General features: G+C 39.3%; 1 protein-coding gene across 1 annotated transcript; it reads left to right on the top strand.

Annotated features, from left to right (window-relative positions):
* Positions 1–438: 438 nt before the first annotated feature.
* LOC122554848 (uncharacterized) lies at positions 439–15,515 on the top strand. The gene is made up of 6 exons (XM_043700194.2): positions 439–654; positions 747–884; positions 2,059–2,139; positions 3,964–4,076; positions 9,875–10,070; positions 14,581–15,515. Exons 1-6 carry the CDS (start codon positions 621–623, stop codon positions 14,808–14,810), a joined length of 792 nt encoding a protein of 263 aa, XP_043556129.2. The 5' UTR covers positions 439–620; the 3' UTR covers positions 14,811–15,515.
* The last annotated feature ends 2,263 nt before the right edge of the window (positions 15,516–17,778 follow it).

Below are 17,778 nucleotides of genomic sequence, written 5' to 3'. Positions count from 1 at the left end.
ATTCCATTCCTAATTCCCGGAATTAGAAAATAGTTGTCAGATTAACAAAGCCAATAAGGCATAGCATCTAAAATAATCCTTCCTTCAATCCTCCCTTAAAGGATGATATGAATTTCTCTGCTTTGTATATCATTCATCTTCATGTCAACTCTCAAGGTATTTCCAAATTTAGTGCCAGTGTGTGTCACATAATGAGCAATTTTATGTGATCTTTATACCTATTGGAAGCTTCCCACTTCATTCAGAAATGCTGCGATCAAAAGAGAATGTCGACCTTTGTTCTTTATAACTGGTTCACTGCACTACCTACCTCATGCCACATTTTCCACCTTCTCATGCTGATTAGGCTTTTTTTTTTGCATTAGTCGCTATATACCATTAGAAGATGACATTTGCATTGCAGTAAAATGAGAAATTAGGAGTTATGTGCAAGTCCATTTCATCAGTCTTTCAAATATGTTAGTGAAATTGATATGAAATTAACTCTCTAACACAGATCTTCCCTCGTCATTATAGAAACAGACAGCTGCCAACCAGGGCTCAATGACTGTTCAGATAATGGAACATGTATAAGACAGAATGCAACTTACGCCTGTCGGTGCAATGCTGGATTCAGAGACATGAACCCCAATGTTCCTGGAAGAATATGTGAAGGTAGGACATTGCCTGAATTGCACATGACTTAAACCATTTACTTACAATAGCTTTTGCTTCAACTGACTGTTTTAATCTGTTTCTTATTTCAGATATCAACGAGTGCCAGATTGGGAACAACACATGCTCTGATTTTGCTGTTTGCAGGAACACCCCGGGGAATTTCTCATGTAGTTGCTTCCAGGGAATTACAGATATCAATCCGGCAAACCCAGGCACACAGTGCAGAGGTAATAATCTGAACAGTTTTCACCAGGAGTGATGAGGTAGTCAATAATGTGAAAATGATTTAAATGAATCTTGGTGAGGTTAACAGGTGAAACACACTTGTCTTACATTTATCTCATTGTAACATTAACATTTCTTTGCACATTTGAAATACCATAAATGGAATAATGATTTGGTTAAACAAATAAGAGGAATGTCATAAAGTCATGTAATTTTTCAGGGCTAGGGGAAGCCATTCAGCCCATAGCATCTGTGCTTTTTTTTTCTTGGATTACCTTTTGTTCAAAACAATTTTAAATCATATCATTAATTCCTAATTTCTTCTTAAATATAACTTTGAATTTGCTTCTATTGCCCCTCCATTCAATGAGGTCTCGACCATAATATCTTGAACTGAAGGTTACCCTGTGATTGAGAAATGTTTAGACTAACATCTTTGCTTTAGCTTCTTTTTAGAAAGCCAGGAATTTGTTAAGAGTTTTATCTTTTTCAAATGTTTGTGTATGCAAACTCCAAACTCGATCAGTTCCTGCCCTTCCTCGATCTAAAATTGTACCTTTAATTACTGGCCCCCTCATCAGCAGAAACAAGGTGTCATTATTCTGTCTGGTTTTTGAGAAGGAATTCCTGCCATACCTCTGTAAAGTGTGCACTGCTGGTTGGGGAAGGGAGTAAATGTTGAAGGTGATGGATGGTGTCAAGTCGGATGCTTTGTCCTGGATGGTGTCAAATGTCTTGAATGCTTCAGGAGTTACATTCAGAAAAAAAATAGAGTATTCCATCACACTCCCATCAGCCTCATCTCTGGCCTTCTGCTCATCATGACTTTTTCCTGGTTACTGCTCAACTCCTGATTAACAGTATGTTTTCTGACATAATCCCCATTAAATTCACTACACTCCTTCTCTCTCTTTTCCTTTTTTTGGACCCTTATCTCTGTTCATTTAAATCATAGGAGTGCAGGTGTGAGTATATAGTGGACAGCTAGTTATGGATCATCAAAAGTATACATGTGGATGTAGGTTTGCTCGCTGAGCTGGAAGGTTCATTTTCAGATGTTTCGTCACCATTGCAAACCTACATCCAGATCCTCAACCTGAGCTACAAATCTTCTCAAAACCCACTAAAGGTATACATGCCCAATATTAACTGAACTGTGCAACTTTTAACTTACAGATCCTAACACATGTTTCATAAATGAGACAGATATCTGCGGATTGTCTAACTGTTTGTCAATAACAGTCAGCGAGTGCAACAGTAAGTATCTTTGCCTTCTTTAACTATCTGTTTCTTTAAAAAATTAATTCATTCTCACGATCTGATTTTTGGCTGCTCATCTTTGAGTACGTTTGAGAAGTTAGCAGTGAGCTGCCTTCTTGGAACCACTGCAGTTCAGACATTTTCCCACATTCACCTTAGTTGCTTCTGGAAGGTCACTGCTTTAAATCAATTACTTATATTTATTATTTAAAGAATGGCACAACTGCTGTAAAGCTGTGGATGTAAGTTATATCATCTTCATTAACCCTAGTGTTTCATAAGCACCAACATGCTAATGACTTGAATACTGCTCACACATCTAGAGACAGTTTTTACAGCAATTTTTCAGAGTTCAGGATAAGATTCCAAGTAAAAGCTTGTCACTTGCCAGGCTGACATTCCCTCACCAATAGCCTTTCTTGCTCCTAAACAGTCTTGTTGCTTCACTGTATGTTCCATTGTTGTTTCTCCAAATTTCCATCATACCTCCTCAGCAGTTTCCTGGTTTTATCTATCAGCTTCAAAAATATCATCGAGATTGATGGCCTGGACAAGCAGTTATTCAACTCCATCTCCTGGGGACTGCAGATGCTGGAAACCAGAGTTTTTGCCTAGAGTTTTCCAGTACCACTATGATCTAAACTCTGCAGTCCTAGGCAAGACTAATTCCTGGGTCGAAAAGTGTGGTGCTGGAAAAGCACAGTAGGTCAGGCAACATCCTGAAGAATGTCCTGATGAAGGGCTAATGCCCAAAATGATGTTTCTCCTGCCCCTCGGATGCTGCCTGACCTGTTGTGCTTTTCCAGCGTCACAGTTTTCAACTCTGATCTCCAGCATCTGCAGTCCTCACTTTCTCCTTAACTCGCTCCTGTCTACATTATTCTGGGTTACTGCAGTTCAAGTGCAAATCCAGGTATACCTTAAATGCGAGGGAGCTTCTGTCTCCTGTAGGTTTTCAGGCAAAGAGTCCCAAAGCCCACCACCTGAGCATTGTGCAAATTAGCACAGTGTGTATAAAATTTGAGATGAATATGCAGATCAAAGACTGTTAAGGGAAAGGTATATTCCACTCTGTGAACTCATGGCACTCTACAGGGGAATTGGGAGACTGTAGCATTGCGATAGGCAACACATGAAACATGCTGGGGCCAGTGATCCTGCAAACTGCATGGCAAGGGAAATGGGGATTATTTGAAACTAAATAGTGGGAATGAGGGATTAAATGGGGAAAGATGTGGTAGGACAAAGCATAGGGACAAATGTAAGAGAGAAAAATAGTAATGCGAGACTGGGTTCATATGATTGTACCATCTTGGGATGTGGGGGAAAGGGCTGGTAAAGCGGGGAGGTGGGAACAGAATGATGCTCCAGTGAAATATAGGACACCCTCAAGACATACCTAACATCCTTCCTACTTTTTCACCGAATTTGGCATAAATGCAACCTGCTCACTATCTTCTTTATGCCATCCAATGTGTTATGGTGGAGGAGATTGAATTAGGTCCTTAATTTCCTCTCTTTTGGGCAGTTAAGGGCCTCAGCAGGGCTAAGGGTGGGCAATCAGGTGATTTAATCTCTCAATGCATTTTATGGGGAATGGTTGAGTGTGGACACTATGGCACTGAGCTGTTCAATATTTTAGATGCCAACACCTTACATTCAATTTCAGAATCATACCAGGCATGGGATATGTCAAATCCAAACACTTGTCCAGTTAGCCCTGGACTTTGAAGTCAGTTTGACCTCAAGGCTCTGTGCAGTGCCCCCTATGTCTGTCTTGTAAGTGTGATCAGTGACTTATTGACTCTTGTTTCCATAAAGGCCTAAGAGGATTCAGAATTAAGGCAACCTTAAGATCCAGACAGTTCAGTGTTGAGCTAAATAACCCTGGCAGTGTGGCCTACAAGAACCTATCAACCGAAATTACAAATACGGTGAGTGGAAAAATAAAAATTCCCCTCCATAGTCAAAATCTTTGAGTCAACTCTGGAAGTGGGAACGTCAGTGAAGCATGTCCACCTCATGCCTGTGTGTAGCCGTTACCAGAAAGCTATTCCATTGACCGGATCTCGAATACTTCGGTTAAAGTTTATCCTTCAACTCAAAGGGGAGAATTCTGACATCTGGAGCTAATATGTTTTGGACAATATCCAATTTGTGCTCCCTTAAAGAGTTATATGGATTCATTGTCAACACTAAATTGTTAAAAGATATTTACTAACTCTTGTTGTTACTAGAAGGTTGTTGTTCTCTTGACTTGCCCACCATGGGCTGGCATGGTGGCTCACTGATTAGCACTGCCATCTCAGTGCCAAGAAATCATGTTCAAACCCACCCCTGGGCTTCTGTCTGTATGGAGTTTGCCCATTCTCCCTATGTCTATATAGATTTTTTCTGGGTGCTGCGATTTCCTAATAATGAGGGGCATATATAGAGTTAATGACAGCTACCTTTTCCCTAGCAAGGGGGATTTCAAGACTAGGGGGCCACTTTGAGGAGAGAGATTTAAAACAAAACATGAGGGGCATTTTTTTTTACACAGAGGGTGATTTGTATGTAGAATGAAATTATTCAGGAAGTGGTGGATGTGGGTACAATTCCAATGTTTAAAAGATATTTGGATAAGTACATGAATAGAAAAAACGTGGAGGGATATGGGCCAGGAGCAGGCAGGTAGGACTAGTTTAGTTTGGGATTATGTTCAGCACGGACTGGTTGGAAATGGCTAATACACCTCAAGAAGGGTTACACCCAAAACATCAACTTCTCCACCTCCTGATGTTGCCTGGCCTGCCACGTTCTTCCAGCCTCCTGCCTACTTTGGATTCCAGCATCTACAGCTATTTTGTCTCTGTAGCCATTGGAGATGCAGGAATAGGGTGGGTCTGCATGGGATGCTCTTTAGAGGGTCAGTGAGGTCTCATTGGGCTGATGGCTTGCTTCCACACTATCGGGATTCAGTTGTGCTCATTTTCCTCCACTTCCAGATATCGTGTTGATATGATCGATGATCGATGATCTCAGAAGTAGCTTGTCTCAAATTGTTTATACACTCTCCAAAATACAGCTTTCAAGATTGTAGCTTTTATGAAAGACTTATATAATGACTTTCTAGATCTTAGCATCTTCCAAATTTTGCAGCCAAGATAAAAGCATTAATCCATGGGATGTCAGCATTGCTGGTCAGGCTAGTATTTATTACCCACCTCTAATTGCACTGGGCAAGTTTGTGGTTGTACCTTCTTGAACTGTTGCTGGTGTAAGGACACCCACAGTGCTGTTCGAAAGGGTGTTTCCAGATTTCACTCAGCAGCACTGAAAAAATTGCAATGGCACTGAATGGTAGTGTGTGCTTTGGAAGGAGAATGCATGTGGTAGGATTGATAAAAATCTGCAGGGAGAGGATGTTGTGGCTAAACAACATTATCTTTACAAAGAGTAATCTCATGGATTTAAAAGTTTACGGATGGATTAAGAAAGGAAGGAAATGTTGTAAAATATCAGAACATGAGTGTTGCTAGAAAGACAATTTGTTTAATCAAACAAATGACAGAATTTGCTAAACTCGTTGTGCTTTCTGAAATTTTTAGGCAACAATGCGTTAGAACTGCAGGGCAACATGAATGAACAGACTCAAAATGTTAGGTTGCTCGCTCTCCGCTGATCACTCTCCACTGATGCTGCCTGATCCATTGTGAACTCCTGCACTTTTGTGTTCAGGAAGTATTAGAATGGTCATTTCTTGATCAGTTTTCACCTTGTGATATGCTCCACAATTCTGCAAAAACCAGAACTTAGAGAATAAATGTCCCATAATTTTAGGTTGTTGTAAGCATTTAGGAAGTGTTTTTCACCTTTCTAAATGAACTGTGTAAAGCTTGAAAGCCATTGGAAGTTCCTGGTCAAAGTTTGATGATTCACAGTCTCAGGTTCTTGTTAATGCAGAGATGCAAACTTGTTCTGCTGGAGGTTGTGAACGATTTCAGCTCTGAATAATGCTGATGTGACACAAATGGAAAGAGGACCTTTATCTTTTAACTTTATTTCTTTATTCTCGTAATATATACTGTGAAGAAGTGTAATGTAGAACTATTAGCATTTTTCTTTATTTCTCTATTTTTGTATCTAATCTATGTTAGTACTAAGATTTGTACCAAGGTAGTTTGTACCTAAAATGGTGCCATGTGGACATTGTACAAATTTCACTGTACTCACGTACGTGAGTACACGTGACATTAAAACCTAATCCTAATTATAATTATATTTAATTTGATTTTTCATCACAAGAAATTACCACACGATAGCAATCAGATCAAAGTTACGTTAACTAACTAGATGTTGCTGTTAAGACTATTCAGAGATATGGATGTAACCATTCAAGATTAAAAGCTATTCTCCCCATTTTTCATTATAAGACTTACAGACCAGACCAGAATATATTAAGAAGGTAGCTTAGACCCTAACCTTTTCTTATTTTAAAGGTAAGTGTAAAACATTACATTGCAGACAAACCACTCAACGTTCAGCAAAACATTCTTTATTTTTATACTGCAGTTAAAATACAGACAAAATAAAAGTAAAGGAAAAGAATTGGCTTAACTGTAACTCTACCGAAATGCTGAACAAAATAATACATATATTAACTACTACTAATTAAGTGTTCCAACATAGTTACAAACCATAAACACACCCTTGACATAAATAATTGTTCAGTAAAATAAATTGTCTCACATGCATTTCTAGCAGCAGGAAGACAACCCAGCTTTTAGCTGTAACAGTAAGAGGAATAAGAGCTTCCACATTCAGCTTCAAGACCCTAGCAACTGTAGAAAGCTAAAACTAAACATCCTGGTTCTGTGGGAATTTGACTCCACCTATTCAGGCTGCTTCTGTTGTTCCAACTTTAAAACATAACAAGCATCACAAGCTGTTTACTTTCTTGGCTTGCAGCAGAGTACTCTATACCTCTTTCTTAACCTTTCTTCACAAAAAAAAGGGACAAAATGCATTTCTTAAAGACATAATAACATCACACTTAAGACATAAACACATTGGATGCAGTGTTATGCAGTGCCCAACATTAACCCTTTCCAAGCCATTTTCTTGTATAACAGCAAAGGTATTGTGTATGCTGCTTCTTATGTCCACTAAGAAATCCAACCAACTTCATTGGGGTTTATCCAAAAATTGGAATAGCAGGAACATTGCTTCAAACACTCACACTGTTTTGGTGCTAAAATTATTCCACCTCATGGCACCAATGGTATAATATCACACCTACTCTTCATCAACCACTTGTTACTTTCCAGACATTTTGCTTTGGAATGAATTGAATCACTTTAAACAAGGGTCTCTGTGTTATAGGAAAGACACTGTGAAACCTGAAAGGGTTCAGAAAAGATTTACAAGAATGTGGCCAGAGTTGGAGGGTTTGAGCTTTAAGGAAAGGCTGAACAGGCTGGGGCTGTTTTCCCTGCAGCGGTGGAGGCTGAGAGGTGACCTTATAGAGGTTTATAAAATCATGAGGGGCATGGATAGGATGAATAGCCAAGGTATTTTCCCAGGATAGGGGAATCCAAAACTAGGGACAACTTTTTAATGCAGAGGATGGTGTGTGTATGGAATGAGCTGCCAGAGGGAGTGGTGGAGGCTAGTACAATTACAACATTTAAGAGACATCTAGATAGGTATGTGAATAAGAAGGCTTTACAGGGATATGGGCCAAAGTTTGGCAAATGAGACTAGATTAATTTAGGATAGCTGGTCGGCATGAACGAATTCGACTGATGGGTTTGTTTCCATGCTGTATGTCTCTATGGCTGTACGATTTCAGGTATTGCTGGTGATGTAAACAACATATAGTTAACTCTGTGTTTCAGACCTTTTCAATCCAGTGCTTACCAAATATTTTTCCAGCATGGTCCTTTTTAATGCCTCAGACTTCATGTGCCTCAAAGAAATTTGGAGCTTATAAGAGCTGTTGAGAAAAAATAATTTAGATGATGGGGAAGGTGTAGTGAATACCTCACAACATAATCAAAAGCTTGCTCCTAAAACATTGCACATTATTAGGGGGGTAGTTTTTGAGCAGGATGGAGGGGAACATGAACTAAGTGTGGGGAGAGTTGATGTAAAGGCACTATTTCTCCAAAGAAGCTGAACATCCACTTACTCAGATATTTTAGGATATATGGGTCATAAATCTATATCCATCAATCAGGTCTCAAATAGAAGTCCTAGAGGCCATGTCTATCAACTTAAAATAATACACAAGCAGTTAAGGAGGCCTCAGTATCGGCTGATCGCCACACCAGCCACTGTTGCTCTGAAGCTTGCAACCCCTTCCCCCCTCCAAACCACAGGGACACCATGACTCCCAGTTTGAGAATGCTTATTTTAAACATCTAACAAATCTTGCCTTGACTCATGATAAATTGCCAGCGTTTTCTCTGAAGGACAAGAGACTGAATTGTCATTCTGAAGTCTTTAGTTTTCAACTAAAACAACAAATCTCCAAAGATCCTTAAAGTATATACCAACCACACGAGAAACACCACACTGTCAGAAATCTGCACAAAAGGACTTTCTGAAATGGAGGTACAGCACATTAAATCCAACCTTGTCTGTTTATAATGTTCTTCCTGATTTTGGAATGAATAATATCTTGTGAAACGTACTTCTTCTGCACATTATTTTAAATTAAAGCAAGTGATTTTACACTACTCCATGAGACCTAGCAGCAAATGGATTCTGTTCTCTGGGAAACAACTTTACATGACTCTGATTTGACCTTTAAGTCTGGGCTAGGCCAATCTATTTGTAATCATGTTTACAAATCATAATCATAATCAAAAATTCAGAACTATGAGGAAGATTTCAGTTCTTAACACACATATTGTCTTATAATGGGAAATGAATGTGTTAATGATGATGATGTAAGTGATGAAGATACTCCGACATACTGAGACTCAAAGAGGAGCAGAAATGAAAAACTGTGTTAGAGAGCTATACTCATATATGAGATGAATATTAGAGTAAGAATACAGAGTTTGCAAGATTACTGAGAGTGAGGGTTATTCTAAGTTAAGGACAAGCTAAAGGTTCAAAGGACCCAGCTGTAATGGTCTGATCAGACATTCAGTAGCTATGGTACAGACACCAATATTCAAGAGAAGCCAGAGAGTAAGTATATACACTGTAGTTCTGGAAGACTAGAGGGTTGCTCTCTCATAGACAGAGATGACAAGTGGGTGAGCTTCACCTGAGAGTCACCACACCTCAGGGGAAGGGTGAGATTGAGAAGGTGGAACTTTCATGGTAACCTCAGCTGGTGCAGGAATACAACACACTCTGTTAACATCATTCCGTATTACAAACTAGCTGTTCAGTTAACTGAGCTAACTGACAATATCAAATCCATGAAAGATCAATCAGGCAGGTCTGGAGTCTATGTGAGAAACACAAATTATTCACATAACCTCAGCTGCCCTTGGCATTGTTACTACAGAGTTCTCTCAAAGCATATATGTTAATGGAAGACATGGTCTTATTGCGATGACAGGAATGATGCTAGAATTGTAACATGAAGGTGCTCCTAGGTCAATACAATATTCAGGAAATAGGCAAGTGAATGAATTAGTATCAGCAGACATTCTTAATGATACCTTTGTTGATGCTCTAACGCCTTCCTTATTATTGAAATAAAAATAACCTCTGTGTTTCTACTTTCCAGGTTGTACAAACTGTACAAAGTCAACTAAATGATGGAAGTTTTAATATCATCATTGTTGGTTTTCAAAATGGCAGCGTGATTGTGAACTTCCTGGCTTTCCTGAGCCTCGACTCAAATGTCACCACTTCCAACCTGCAAAGTGCAATTGGAGCTGCAATCAAATCAGTTGATAACCAAAGCTCTGTCAATGTAACAGGTAGGCATTCTGGTACTTGTGAAAATGAAGAACTTGCATTTGCATAGCAACCTCAGGCAAGGTTGCAAAACCTGGTGATTGACAGCTGATAAAATATGCTGTAGCCTCACCAGTCTGGCTCACACAGAATGAAGCCATTTCTGGATTCAGACTGGATTTTGGACTGAGATTCAAAAGTCTAACCACAACATAGTGAATCAATATGACGTTTTACCTAAGCCATAATAATGGTCTTATTTGTCCGAACACTCTATCTTCCAAGTTACTGCGCTCAAAGTACCAGGAAATAAAATGGGAATGTTCGGGAATCCAGAGTTGGACGTTGAAGAAACATGTGAAATTCCTGAGGAATGGTTTGAAGGGGTAGGAGAATACGTTCGGATTTAAATTTGTGGCAGAGTGAAGCAATTGGATTTTGTCATTTGAGGCAGGTTGTTGGACTCATCCCAGTAAAAATCAACCAGCGGTGAGAGACTTTCTCACTCAGAGTGTGTGTGGTGGATGCAGATAGGTTTGTGGATAGAGTCAGGCTTACCAACCTCAGGAGCGCATTGTAAGTGGGCATGGGCTGAGGATTGGTTTGTTAAACTGGCCAACTCTGTCCCCTGGGATTTTATCCTGGTTGCTTTATAGGTTTTCAGGTCCTCAGCCTTCATGCAAACTCAATGTTAATACAGAGCCTCATACACTCCATACACCTGCTCATGACATCCATAGGGAACAAAATATAAAACCATGCACCCGCGCCCTCCCATATTCTCCATGCCATCTCTGTAGCCACTCACCCATTATTCACCACATACAGACCTCTGAGATCATGTGGAGGTGAAAAATATTAATTCATGAGAACATAAAGAGTTCTCATTCTTATACTTGGACTTGGACTTCACCAGTTTCTTCATCCCCCCTCCCCCCACCTTGTCTCAGCCCGATCCTTCCAGCCCGGCACCGCCTTCCTGACCTGCAGTCTTCTTCTTGACCTCTCCGCCTCCACCCTACTCCGACCTATCACCCTCACCTTGACCTCTTTCCACCTATCACATTTCCAACTCCCCTCCTCCAAGTCCCTCCTCCCTACCTTTTATCTTCTCCTGCTGAACACTCTCTGCTCATTCCTGAAGAAGGGCCTGTGCCCGAAACGTCGAATCTCCTGTTCCCTGGATGCTGCCTGACCTGCTGTGCTGTTCCAGCAATAAAGTTTCAACTCATTCTTATACACCTGGAAGTGAAAAGAAAAGTCCTATTCATGAATCCCAGATCAAGGCTTTCAAATCTCAAGTGGTTAATCTCTTCTGAAAACAAGCTTTTATTCAGACCACACATCAAAGACAAGGAATCCTTTAATGGTACTTGTTAGAGTCAAGGCTGAAAGATTTCACTGTTGCTTCAATCTCAATATCACATAAAATAACAGCATAAAACAAAACAAAGTGGAGAGTGTGGTGCTGGAAAAGCACGGCTGGTCAGCAGCTGCCGAGCAGCAGGAGAATCAACGTTTCGGGCGTAAGCTCTTCGTCAGGAATCAGGGCTTATGCCCAACATCGATTCTCCTGAACCTCGGATCCTGCCTGACCAGCTCTTCCAGAGCCACACTCTTGACTCTGATCCCCAGCATCCGCAGTCCTCATTTTCTCCTATTAAATAAAAAGTCTTGTTAGTTATTGAGGTGATCAATTAAATATGTTATTTAAATCAAAGTTTAAACAAAGCAATTTAGAAACCTGGTTTCTACAGACACTTTCTTAACAAAATAAAACTTTTCAATAAAATGCAATAATTGGTTGACACGCGCTCTCAGTAATATTGAGTATCAATGCTTAACTATTTGACCATTCCCAAAAACACACACGCACAAACACAGATAACCTTCAGGAAAATAGAGAAAAAATATTGACATAATCTGGTTCCCTGTATATAAATAAAATGTCCAAGTGGGTTATTTTTAAAGGTGGAAGAGTAAGCTTTCCAGAGTCTAAAACTAGAGTAATTCCTTTAAAGGAGGTCATGTCATTAAAAGTTCATTACTCTAGTTTTTCCACTAAACTCAACATAAATTCTTTTATCCACAATCCTTCAAAACTTATTCCTTTGAGCAATATTAGTTATAAAGTTCTGAGGAAGGGTCACTGGATCCAAAATGTTAACTCTGATTTCTCTTCACAGATGCTGCCAGATTTGCTGAGCTTTTCCAGCAACTTCTGTTTTTGTTTCTGATTTGAGTTTTTATTAAATATAAAGTATCTATTTAACACTTTAAAATGTAAATCAGGCTTTGAACTCAGATGCCCCACTGAGATAACTGTAGCTTTTGAAACTCAGCCAAGAATTCATAATGGTACATGCTAGCCTTGTGACAATGTAAACAAAAGGACTAAGGAAACTGCCCATCTACTCCTTTCTACTTTCCCTGACTCAACCTATCAGTTAAAGTAGTCCACCAGAAGTTACTTTTAAACCTCACTGACAGCTAAAGTCTATTTAAAAGCTTTGAAGGTTAAATTACTTCAGGTTATATCAGTAATACAGACCTTATTTTCTCCTGGAAAATAAAAAGCCTTGTTAGTTAACAAGGTGACCAAGTAAATATGTTATTTATATCCGAGTTTAAACAAAACAATTTAGAAACCATGTTTCTACAGGCACTCTCTTAACAAAATAAAAGTTTTCAATAAAATGCAATAATTGGTTCACACATGCTGTCAGTAATATTGAGTTTAAATACTTGCCTATTTGAACATTCAAGATAAATGGAATCTTTTCCCATCAATTTGTGACTCTCCCACTAAAAGTTAAGGTCTGAATTACAGCCAAAATATGTGAATAGTGAGTTCAAGTGACCTTGCTGAGTTTATAGGTTTCTGTCCAGTGCAGATTTCTCCCTGTGTCCGTCCTCCTGCCAGCAGAACATTCTCTCAGCAATAGAGGCTTGCACTGTTTATGGGAGGAGAGTAATACTTGGAGAAGGTCAAACTCCAGGCCTCATTTAATACTCCTGCCTTGACTCCTGTTTAACCCTTGAGGAAATCACTGGCTGGCTGCTGGCTGGGGGTGAGGGAGTGGCAGGAGGCAACTGATATAGAATCATAAAATTTACAGTGCAGAAGGAGACCCTTTGTACCGGCTCCCAAAAAATCTACCTAGCTAGTCCCATTCTACAGTTTTATTTTTGTAGAATTCGAACTTCATCACTTTCAAATATATATCCAGCACTCTTTTGAAACCTCCTCTAGAATCTGCCTCCACCACTCTCCCAGGCAGCACATTCCAAAACGTAACAACTCTCTGAGTAAAGAAGTCTATCCTCATTTCACTCCTAGCTTGCTTGCTGACAATCTTGAAATTGTGATCACTAGTTATTAACATACCAAATACTGGTATGAATACCATTATTCATAATTTTGAACACCTCAATAAGGTCACCTCTTCATCTTCTCTGCTCCAAGGAGAATAAGGCCAATCTCTCTAATCTTTCCTTGTGTATAAGATCCTTCATTCCTGGTATCCTTCTAGTAAATTCCCTTTGAATCCTTTCCATGGCTTTAACAAAGGGCAAAGAACAAAGAAAATTTACAGCCCAGGAACAGGCCCTTCGGCCCTCCAAGCCTGAGCCGATCCAAGTGTACTGTCTAAACCTGTCGGTCAATTCCTAAGCATCTGTATCTCTCTGCTCCCCACCTACTCATGCATTTGCCCAGATGCATCTTAAATGAATTTACCGTACCTGCCTCTACCACCTCTGCTGGCAACGTGTTCCAGATGCCCACCACCCTCTGTGTGAAGTACTTGCCGCGTGTACCCCCCTTAAAATTTCCACCTCTCACCTTGAAAGCGTGATCTCTCGTATTGAATCCTTCATCCTGGGAAAAAGCTTGTCTCTATCACCCTGTCTGTACCCTTCATGATTTTGTAAACCTCAATCAGGTTCCCCCCTCAATCTCCTTTTTTCTAATGAAAATAAACCTAACCTACTCAACCTCTCTTCATAGCTAGCACCTTCCATATCAGGCAACATCCTCGTAAACTTTCCCTGCACCCTCTCCAAAGCGTCCACACTCTTCCTTAAATAAGGTATCTAGAACTGACCACAGTACTCAGTATGGGGTCTGGCCATTTAAGATGCAAAATCACTTCCTTGCTTTTGCATTCTCTGCATCTATTACTAAACCCACTGGGGAAGATTGTTCCTTATTATCAGGGAATTGGTTTGGCTTGGGTCTATCTTTCATTTCCTGGCCTACAATAATTAACCTTACCTTTGTGGGCTTCTTCCTGTTCCAGAACCAGCTCCTGGTAGGATTGGCTGGGCAGGAAAACCAAGATGGCTTCCTTGTTCAGGTCTTAGGTTAAAATAAGAGATTAGATGATCTAATTCATTGGAGTCTATTTAAAGAAAATTAAAGTACATTTAAAGAAAATTCTGCTCCATATGCCACTCAACACATATATTCTCACAAGAGGTGCTAAATCTTTGCAGGTTTTTAAAATAATTTCTCCTTTTCTCCTGTTCCAGCTACCACACAAGTGTCAACTGTGGCCCCAACCCTGTCACAGACAGTGCAGATCCAGCCAGAAAATCCTGGATTCAGAGTGGCAACCATCATATTGGGAGTCCTTGTAGGATTAGCTCTGCTAATTATTGTTGGAATAATAGTGGCAGTGATCTATGCAAATAAATATTCTGGCACATATTCTTTAGGCACGGTGGATACGCCCTATAATTTGCAGCCTCCTGATATATAGTTTGATGTATATTCATCTTATTCGATCAAGGTTTATTCAGTGTTTCGAATCCAATTTTAGAAATATGACAAATTCAGTTTAGTAAAATAATACTGTAAAAATATACAACAAATATTGCATAATATACAGCATAGGAAATAAGAACCAGAGTATGTCATGCGACCCAGTCGATAAAATTATCGTTGACCTCTTACTTCAATAGCATCACCACAAGCCAATACTTCAATTTCCAATCTACTAATCTCAGTTGTGAGCATATTTAAGGATTGGATATCTCCAGGCTAATGACTTTTAACAATTTTGAGACTTCTGAGTGAAGTAAACTCTCCTCATCCATGTCCTAAATGGTCAAACATTTCACATTTTAAGACTGTAGATACCTTATTCTATTTCATTTCAATGAGTTGTCTGTGTGAATGAGATCCTGTCGAGTTAGGTTAATGTTACCCGACTAATAAGTAATAAGGCTGTATTTGTGAATGTTGGCTCTCCGATCCACTTTACGCCCATCCATTTCCTCAGAATCTTTTAGAAATAAATTGATGATGCTCAGAAATAGAGATATATTTATGAATAGAATTGAAGATTATGAAAAGCATTGCTCAGAGTAACAAGAACTCCTGTTTTTTGATTCATCCATCATGTGTATTTTGAATAATTCTTTGAACTGTTGAAACAAAAATGAAAATTCATGTAAATAAAGGATAAAAGATGAAATATGAGGGTGGCCACATTGATTACTTTGGAGGTCTGTTAACTTTAACTTTGAAATGCCAGGTCAGCCATTCCACCTGTGGGAGATTGGACTGTGTGAAATATGCATGAGGATTTGCAACGTTATGTTCTCACACTTGTTATGGACAGTACATTATAAGCTCACTTTTATGATTTCACTGAGAATTTCCAACTAAGTGAAAAAAAGCCAAAGAATTGTGGATGCTGGAAATCAGAAACAAAAAAGATGGGTCAATGGACCCAAACGATCAACTCTGATTTCTTTGTACAGATGCTACCAGACCTGCTGAGTTTTTCCAGCAGTTTATGTCTTCATTTACTGCTATGTGTTGGTCTCTTGTGAGTGAGTCCATACCTACTGTGCACTGTTTAAAAATTATGGGTCGCCCTCTAGTGAAAGGGATGAGGAGAACATTTTTCTCTCAGAATTTGGAACTTTCTTCCTCAGTGAATTGTGTGTGTGGTGGCAGTAAGTATTTGTAAGATAGAGTTGATCAAATATTGCACCTAATTCATATCTTTAAATGTCAATCAAATACATTCATAAAAATGTAAAGTATTTTAAACTCTCGACTCTGGATTGTCACAAAGCTGGTTCCTTTTTTCTAAAAGCTGTTCCTTTTCTCAAGGATACTGTGTCCTTCGTGTTTTTCAGAGGGGTCGTAAACATCTCCCGGTTCCAATTAGACTGGTTTGGTACAGAGATTAAAGGGTATCGAGAGGCCTTTTGGTTTACATATAAACAGATGAGACTTCAGGCCAAAGTGGTCATGTTATAGAAGGGACCTGTATAATGAAAGGGGAGTAGCCAGCTGTCTAGCTGAGCAGTTCATCCCAACTAGTTAGGAGTTCAACAGTGAGCTGGGTGGAAACATACTCTCTCTCCCCTGCTGCCCTTCTAACTTCAACCTGTAAGCATTTGTTCCATTTTTTACTATTTTTTAGGGAGGTTTGCTTATTGGAACTGTTGTGTATTTTCCGAACAACATAATTAAGTCTAGTTTGGATAGACTGAGTTCTGTAGGAGTTCTTCATTCTGTTCTTTGTGCTTCATTTGTAATTTTGTGAATAAATTTTTGTCTGTTTTAAAATCTAGTAGTCAACCTAGCTACCTCACTCTGGGTAATTTTCACTGTACACTTACCGAAACAAAATCCAAAGTTATGGTCTGGGCTGAGTGGTCTGGCCTAGTCCACAACGGATGCTGTGTTACAACGATACTTTCTGTATTTGCCATTCTACTTTAAAATGTTTAAATTTACAGGTAAACTGTATTTATGCACATATGTGGCTATGTCACAACAATTACATTCTATACATTCTAATGCATGATTCCAGGAAACAGATTTTCAAGTCAGTACTACTAAAAATTGCTTAGCTATCTGCATCAAATGTTCCTACTTCATTGAGCATTAATGCTATACTGTCTGACCTGTGGAAGAAATAAATTGATTTTGCACTGTTTCTGGAGTCAAAGGTATCTCTCAATCATCAAGAAGGACACGTGCTAAGCTGCAAAAGTGAAGATCTCGCATCCTTCCATCTTTGAAAGCTGATAGACAAACAGCTCCACGTCTATTTCAAATCTTTGTTGATAGTTGAGGGGGTCAGACATTGACAGGTAGCTTCTGCCACAAGTGCTGTGCGTGGCATTGTGCTTTTGCTTTTCAACATTGGCATCTGTTGCCAAGCCAATGTAGCTACCGGTCATCATGGCAGTGTGAGTTACAAGCATGCAACAGTGAACGAGAGATGAACCATACAAGAGATGAACCATACGTCTAAAACACGCAAATTCCTCCCAGACCTGCAGTGAGAACTCTGAGCTATTGCTTTTACTTTATAGAAATTCAAACAGAACGACTTTGGAAATTAATTCACTGTAATAAATAGCCTCGAATCATTGTAAAAGAGTGTATGTGATGCATCAAATATGTTCCATCATCAAAAATACTAGCTTGATGTTATCTGCAACGTAGACAAAGAGGCTTCTTGTTCACACCCAAAATGTATCTACCTCATGCATCTGGAAATGCCATGATGTGTTTCTAAAGAAAGAGACGTTTAAGTCTTCACTATTCTCTCAATACTGTTTGTCCAAATGACTGTCCATAACCCAAATATTTCACCGACTGTATGTGAACATCAAATAACCAAGTACCTACAGTCATATATGAAGACCAGAGCAGAAAGACAATGAGTAAAAGATGGCCTAACATGAGGGCTTGCATGT

The sequence above is a fragment of the Chiloscyllium plagiosum genome, unplaced genomic scaffold (genome assembly GCF_037043375.1).
Source record: "Chiloscyllium plagiosum isolate Xiang-an unplaced genomic scaffold, Cpla_swu_hap1 HiC_scaffold_12, whole genome shotgun sequence".
Taxonomy (NCBI): Eukaryota; Metazoa; Chordata; class Chondrichthyes; order Orectolobiformes; family Hemiscylliidae; genus Chiloscyllium; species Chiloscyllium plagiosum.
Note: the sequence above shows the minus strand (reverse complement) of the source record. Positions and strands in the feature narration are given on the sequence as shown.